Source organism: Chenopodium album, chromosome 26 (assembly GCF_948465745.1).
Source record: "Chenopodium album chromosome 26, dcCheAlbu1.1, whole genome shotgun sequence".
NCBI lineage: Eukaryota > Viridiplantae > Streptophyta > Magnoliopsida > Caryophyllales > Amaranthaceae > Chenopodium > Chenopodium album.
The window spans coordinates 29966266-29974652 of NC_137859.1; the positions used below are offsets into that span (position 1 = coordinate 29966266).

At 38.9% G+C, this 8387-nt stretch overlaps 1 protein-coding gene across 1 annotated transcript; it reads left to right on the forward strand.

Moving 5' to 3' along the window:
- The first annotated feature begins 3349 nt into the window (after window positions 1-3349).
- On the forward strand, window positions 3350-4417 carry LOC145616996 (uncharacterized). The gene has a single exon (XM_081671704.1). The coding sequence runs from the start codon at window positions 3350-3352 to the stop codon at window positions 4415-4417; it is 1068 nt and encodes a 355-aa protein (XP_081527830.1).
- The last annotated feature ends 3970 nt before the right edge of the window (window positions 4418-8387 follow it).

Consider the following 8387-nt stretch of genomic DNA (forward strand, 5'->3'; position numbering starts at 1 on the left):
AATGCACTTGTTTGACCATTAATATATTTCATTTCATACTTTGTAAAAATTATAACGATTGAATATAAATAAAGTACTACTCGTATCGTTGAGACGAATCAAACAAGACAAAATGATTTTATTTTGTCTTATAGATTGGGATTAAATTAGAAGATTATCTCATCTGATGAATAGTGCCAAGAATAGAAACAAAACTAATAAATTGGAATGGGGGGAGCAGAATTATATATTTTAAATATTAATTAGAGTTTTCTACTCCCTCCGTCCCCGAAAGAACTACCCATTTGGGTTGATTACGCGGGTATTAAGAAAGTTAAATAAAAAGAAGTAAAAGCATATTGAAAATATAAATTTACATGGGGTTTGTAAAGAAATAGAGAGAGAAAGTAATAAAATTACATGGAAAATCAAATTTTTTATATGGGAAAGCTAATTTTGCACAAATATTGTTGCAAATTGGTGGATGTTTTAATGCAAATGGGTAATTTTTTTTAGGACTAAAATTAGGCCAAATGGGTCGTTCTTTCAAGGACGGAGGGAGTAATATGGTAAAAGATTTTTTATGATTTTAATTGAATCTGGTATGTGCTCAAATCAAGGTATTTACACGTGACTAGATAATTTAAATTGTGTTTTGAGTTTTATTTAGATAATTAATAGAAGCTAATCATGTTCAAAATTGAAGGTGGTGTAGATATTAACTTGATTTCCGAACTACTTCCTCCATTCTTTTTTACTTGACGCGCTTTAATTTTAATACTATCCATCACCTCTCTTTTGACCGTATTTTGTGAATAATATTGAAGGAAAAACATATTCATGTTGGATCTTTTAGAATTCGTCTTAATAAATACTATCATAATATATAACTTTTATAATTTGTACTTATGGAGAATTAAAGTTAATTGATAATTAAAATTTTGCATTGGCAAGCATGATAAAATACAGGTCAAGTAAAAAAGAACAGAGGATGTAGGCTTTATGGCATAATTATCACTCCCTCTGTCCCCTTTTGATAGTCCCGTATGGGCATTTTTCACGGGAATTAATAAACACAAATAAGAATAGTAAAAGTACATTGAAAAAGTAAATTGACATTGGGTATGCAAAAAAAGTAGACAGAGAAAGTAATAAAAGTATATGGGAAAACAAAATTAACTTGGAAAGTTAAATTTGCACAAATATTGTTGCAAATTGGAGGGAATTTTGGTAAAAAATTAGTATTAATGGTTGTTGGAAAAAGCAAATGGGGTGAACATTTTGGGACTAAAATTGCCCATAAGGGACTATCATTTGGGGACGAAGGGAGTATTACATTGAAATTAGAAAATTTTAGATTTTAAAACCAGCAAAAAAACAACACAAAATGGTTTTAACACCCATAAAAAAAATTAAAAAATTAAAAATAAAAAAAAATATTTTAACACCATAACATTTTTCGAAAATTTGATTTTACCATCACTTAATTGATTTCGTTAAACAAATTTTTTAAAAAAAACTAAATTTACCTAGCCACATGCCACTTTATTATTGGCCAAAAAAAATAAAACAATAACAAACAAACCAAAAAAAAAACTAAATCTACCTAGCCACCCCAACCCCGGCCCACCACCACCCCACCACTGCCACCTTCATCCAACGCTGCCAGTGGGCAGATCGGCGACGCATCCCTCCCCTAACCTACCTGATCTGAATCCTTCCCCTTCCTTTCCCTCAACCCTAACCGGCCCCCAAAAACCACCAAACCAAAACCCTCCTTTCCCAAAGCGGCCAGGAATTCGGCCATTGGTGGCCAAAATTCGCCGGTTAAGGTCACTCAACCCCAAAATCGGCCGATTTCAGTAATTTACGGCCAAATTCGTGGCCGTTTTGGGGAAGGAAGGTTTTGGTTTTGGTGGTTTTTGGCGCCGATAGATTAGGGCTGTGGAAATGGAGGGGGAGGGTTCATGTTGACCCTTATGAGATTTTGATGATGATGTTAAGAATTGACCAAAATTCCATCTAATAAGGATTTTCAAGTGTTGTGATGTTTGCAGGTTTAGTAAGCTCAAGAAGTTGAAGTTGGAACTAAAACAAAGGAACTTTAGAAGATCCATGAGGACAAGTAAAGACAAAAGAAGAGTTCCAAAAATGGAACTTCACGAAGTTTCTTAACAGGAACTTCACGAAGTTTCTTAACAGGAACTTCACAATGGGTTGTAACGACCTAGTTCCGGTGTAATGCTAGGGCAAACCTCAACAACCAAGGATCAGAGCAGAGCTCGAGATATCAACCGAAAAAGATGGACTTCATAACTTATAGTTGTATAAAAGATAAGTTTGTTTTGTAGGTTGATGTAAACATGCAATTGGTTGTTATCCATAGAACTTATTCGAAATCAGATAAAGCTTGGAAAGCTCATTAATTCGTAAAAGATAATTACAGTTTTATGAAAAAGTATTTATTTGATTTTATCTTCTAAAATTTGGTTTACTTGGTTTTATCTTTTTCATAAAATTCTATCTTTTAAATAAAACAAATTTGATTAAAATTGTTTTTCAGATAAATGAAATTAAATATGTTTGATTTCGGTTTTAAAGTGATAAGATTAGATTTCTTTTTAAGCTTATCACATTTACAAAAAACCCTACTTTGTGAACTGAGGAACCTCTATAAATATAGAAGTGATGCAGTGAAGCAAAGGGAGAGTTTTAAGCGTGAAAACCACTTAGTGCTTAAGAGTAAATTAGCAAAAGGTTAAGCTTTATCATTTTGATTTCGGGTTTCATGTGTAGTTTTCCATTTATGTGTTAGAGTGAGTCTTTGTGTTGTAATTGGTTTTGGGGTGAGATTGTGAATTCTCTACAAATTCACGTTTGAGCGTATGAGTTTGAATTCTGTAAAATTCAAGTGGTAGTGAGTCAACTTGAGTGTGACATGGGTTGCATAGTGAGTGAAAGGAACCTGAGTGTGTGTTGGGTCGGGAAAAAGGAACCTGAGTGTGTCTTAGGTCTGGTAGGATAGGTTCCTATCAAGTGGCAAGTGTCCGTGGTGGAACTTGGGAGAAAAGTTTGTAATAATAGGTTGTACTAGGAGAGTTGCCTATTATAGTGGAGTTAATTGAAAGTCTCGAGAAGGGCCGAGGTTTTACTTCAAGTTTGGCCATGGAAGGTTTCCTCGTAAATCTTGTTGTGTTCTTTAAGTTCCTTTTATGTTTTGTTTTTTAATTTCCGCTTAAGTTTCACGATTGTAACCTACTACCACCCCCCTCCCCCCGCCTCTCGTAGTAGTTTGTTTAAACTAACAATTGGTATCAGAGCAGGTTCTCACTAAATTACAAGCAACCTTGTGGAGTAAGTTCCTAGAGAGATGAATGCTCACGAGAAACATGAAGAAGGGTATTCGACCCAAAGACCACCAATGTTCACCGGCAACTTCTATTCATACTGGAAGAATAGAATGGAAATATTCATCAAAGCTGAAAATTATCAAGTATGGAGAGTCATTGAATGTGGTGACTTCGAGGTAACGAAAACCAATGCAAACAAAGAGGTAATCCCTAAACCACTGTCTGAATTTGATAAAGAAGATTTTGAAAAATATGAGCTAAATGCTCAAGTAGTGAAAATCTTGCGTTGTGGACTAGGTCTCATGAGCATAACAAAATCAATGGGTTGTAAGTCCGCAAAGCAAATTTGGGATTTATTACAAGTAACACATGATGGAACAAATGAAGTTAAGCATTCTAAAATTGATTTACTAATGTCAAAATATAAAAGATTTGAAATGCTACACAAAGAATCCATTCAGGATATGTTCACTAGATTTATTAACATTGTCAATGAGTTAGAATCTTTAGGCAGGTTCAGACCCATTGATGAAATGGTAAGAAAAGTTCTCAAGAGTCTTCCTGAAGATGAGAGGTGGAGATCCAAGGTGACTGCTCTACAAGAATCCAAGGACTTCACCAAGTTCAACCTTAAACAACTCAATGGATCCCTGCTCACTCATGAACTTCACCTTGGAGCAAATACTGAAAGTTCCAAAAATAAAAGCCTTGCTCTGAAAGCTTATGAATCAAGCGACTCTGAAGACAATGATGTTGAGACAGCCATGCTTGTTCGGAAGTTCAGAAAGATGCTGGGAAAGAGAGGAGATAAGAGTAAACAACAACAGCCAAGTTCTAAGGAGGTCAAGTGTTTTGGATGTGGTTCCAGGGAACATCTTATCACAGACCGCCCTCAACCTAAGGAGGATGAGAAACCTAAATACAAAGGGAAGGAGCAAAACAAGTACTATAAACAATCGTTCTCCAAGGAAGATGTCAAAATAGCCATGGTGGCTGCATGGGGAAACTCTGACTCGGAAGAGGAAGGAGAAGGAGAATTTGTGGAAGAAACAGCCAACTTGTGTTTGATGGCTAAAATTGACAATTAAGCTCATCCGAAGGAACTTAAATATCAGGTATGGTATGACTATCGACAACTCAAAAATCTTAATAAAGAAAATCTTATGGACATTATTCTGGAACTTCAAGATGACTATATTGAACTAAACAAGTTGAAGTTCCAAACTGATCAAGCCTTAAAAATCCACAAAGAACATAAGTGTTAGAGCAAATGGTTGATAATTGAAGTAATTAGCAAAGAACAATAAGGAAATTTGATAGTAAAAGAGACAAGAAATTGGAAGGTGGGAAAATCCTTCAAGCAATTACTTGAAGACTATAAAACCCACCCAAGAACAAGGAGAATGTTTGTATTGATTTCAATTAGTGTTTACAAGAGTAATCTCTCACTAATTTCCACTCTAAAGCACAAGGGTTTCAAGAACAAGAACCCTAGCTCTAATTGTGTTTCACTCAATTTGGGGATAATTAACAAAATAACCCTTAATGGGTATTTATACCCCCGACAGATTTGGACAGGGTATCAGGTAGGCACGGACGTGCCAAATATGGCACGGACGTGCAAGCCCAGATAACTCATTCCAGTAGCTACTGCTCGTCTGGAACTGCAGCAGCACGGACGTGCCATATTTGGCACGGACGTGCTTCCCCTGTTCGCGTCAGCACATACAGCCCGTAGTAAAACAGCTATAACTTCCTCGTTTCTTATTGGAATTAAGCTTATGACCTATTATTGGAAAGCTCTTGAAACAAGCTTTCACCTCCAACTTGAATCACCTCAAAACTCTAAGTAGTTTGAGAGATATGCCTAGTTGAAGTTGACCCATCCAATGCTTCCTTGCTTAACACAAGCAATTCTTCCCCTTAGCTTATATGCCAAGCCTCGATTGATTCTCGAGTCACATTCCAACAATTCTCCACCTTGACAAGATAATCAATCATGTCAAGTATTCACAACAACCATCCGAAAAACAACGGATGTAACCAACATCTTCAACAAAGATGAAACCACCTACAAAAGGTGTAACCACCCTTACAAGGGTGTCAAAAACAACATAGCTAATAACAAGCAACCAAGTTTGAGCAATGCTCAAACTTTGCAACCGACAAAGGCTTAGTTAACATATCCGCCGGATTCTCTGAAGTATGCACCTTCCCTTGTGCAACCTTGCCACTAGCAATAGTATCTCGAATATAGTGATACTTTACATCGATGTGTTTTGTCCTCCTATGAAAAGAATTTTGATTTCTAGCCAAGTGTATAGCGCTTTGGCTATCACTATACATCATAGGAACACATCTCTCCGACCTCAACTCTCCAACAAAGCCACCAAGCCATTGGGCTTCTTTGAACTCCTCCGTTAAAGCCATGTATTCGGCTTCCGTTGTTGACAAGGCGGTCACTTCTTGCAATGCCGACCTCCAACTAATAGCCGAACCACCGAGGCAAAACACATACCCTGAAGTGGACTTCCGATCATCAAGGTCACCACCATAATCGGAATCCACATAACCAATCAAGTCATCTCCATTCCGCCCATACTCAATACAAGTGCTCACTACAAGAAAACAGCTTAATAGCGACGGACTGCTTCCGACGGACCCATTATTCCGTCGGAAAAAACGAAATTTCCGACGGATTTTTTTTCCGTCGGATATTTCTGACGAATTCAATAATTCTGTCGGAAATCCGTCGGAAATTTCCGACGGAAAATAAATTCGTCGGAATATATGACTTTTCCGACGGAATTTCCATCGGAAAGTACAATTTTCGACGGATTAAAAATCCGTCGGAACTTTCCGACGGAATTTTCCGTCGGAATCTAATTAAAAAAAAAGGAAGATTTTTTTTAAAACCCTAACACCTTACCCCTTTCTTCCGCCTCCACTCCTTTTTTCCCCCTTCTCCTTCTCTTTCCACTTCTCCTTCTCTCCCCTCTTCTCTTTCCTCTTCGTCTTCTCCTTCCTCTCTCCTCTTCTCTTTCCTCTTCGTTCTCCCCCCTCTTCTCTCTCCTGTTCGTCTTCTCCTTCCCCCTTCTCTCTCCTCTTCTTTCCCCTCTTTACCTCCCACGGACAACACCACGAACAACGAACAACACCCTTCTCTCTCCTCTTCTTTCCCCTCTTTACCTCCCACGGACAACACCAACAACAACACCACGAACAACGAACAACACCAACATCAACAACACCATCGCCGGCATCAACATCAACAATAATATTCCTCCAATTTCGCCCTTTCTCTCTCCTCACGAAGAAAACAAAGGTTTTTAGGCCAAATTCGACCACAAAAACTCTAGATCTAGAGTTTTTGTGGTCGAATTTGGCCTTCTAAACCCAATTTCGAGGTTTATTATGTCGAATTAAGGTATGTGTAATTTTTTTTGATTTTTTTTTGTTGTTTTATCAGTTTTTTTGAATTTTGGTGTTCGAATTTTTGGGGTTGGGTCGGGATTCTTTTATTTTTTTTTTATTTTTGGGTTGTGGTTGGCTTGTTTCGGTGCCGGTAGTGGTGGTTTTAGGTGGGTGGTTTTGGGTGGGTTCGATTAGGGGGTCGGTTAGGTGGGTAGGTGTTCTGGTGGGTGTTTGTGTGGGTGATGGATCGGGTTAGGGTTCTAATGGGTGTGGTTGTGGGTGTGGGTGGTGGATCGGGTTAGGGTTCTAGTGGCTGTCGGTGGTGGATCGGGTTAGGGGGGCTGTTGAAACGGGTTATGGGTGGGCTGTGGGTGTGAGTGGTGGATCGGGTTAGGGGCCGGTGGTGGGGGGTGGTAGCTAGTGGTTGTCGGTGGTAGATCTGGTGGTTGTGGGTGGTGGGGTGGTTCTGGATTGCTGATGTTGGGTTTTTTGGTGGTTGGAGGTTGTGATACGCCGTGCCCGTGGTGGCGCGGCTTTTTTTTTTTAAAATTCATAAAAGCGATTTCCGACGGATTTGCTGGTGCCGGAAAATCCCTTACGACAAAAGAATACCGTCGGAAATTCCGTCGGAAAAGTGTTTCCGACGGAATTTTCGTCGGAAAAGACCCTATTTCCTACGAACCCTTTTCCGACATCCTTTTCCGATGGAAATCCGTCGGAAAGGTGTTTTCCGACGGATTTTGAGGTGTTTCCAACGGAATTTTTCCGTCGGAAATGAGGTGTTTTCTAGTAGTGGCTAGAAGTACCCTGCAAATACCGAAGAATCCACTTGACGGCTTGTCAATGTGCCTTTCCGGGATTTGCCATGTACCTACTTACCACGCTTACGACTTGAGCAATGTCCGGTCGAGTACAAACCATTGCATACATAATGCTCCCAACCGCATTGGCATAAGGAATGGATGACATGAACTCCTTGTCCTCCTTGGAATTTGGAGAATCCAAGGATGACAATTTGAAATGAGATGCTAAAGGAACGGAAACGGGCTTAGCATCCATCATATGAAATCTCTCCAAGACCTTTTCAATGTACTTTTGTTGGGATAAGTACAAACTCCGTCTCTCACGATTTCTTATGATCTCCATGCCGAGAATTTTCTTTGCCGTGCCTAAATCCTTCATTTCAAATTCCCCCTTCAACATTTCTTTCACCTTCTTGATCTCAAACATGTCTTTTGCCGCTACAAGCATATCATCAACATATAGCAAAAGATACAACAAAGAGCCATCACTCACCTTCTTCAATTATACACAACTATCATAGTCACTTCGGGAGAAACCATGCCCCAACATACATTGGTCAAACCGTTTGTACCATTGCCGAGGTGATTGTTTCAAACCATACAAGGACTTCTTTAACAAGCATACATGCTCCTCCTTACCCTCAACAACAAAACCATCCGGTTGCCGCATGTAGATTTCCTCCTAAAGCTCTCCATGCAAGAATGCGGTTTTCACATCTAATTGCTCCAACTCGAAATCATGCATGGCAACAAGAGCAAGTAGTGAACGTATAGAAGTGTGCCTTACCACCGGTGAGAAAATTTCATTGTAGTTGATTCCTGGGACTTGGCTAAAACCACG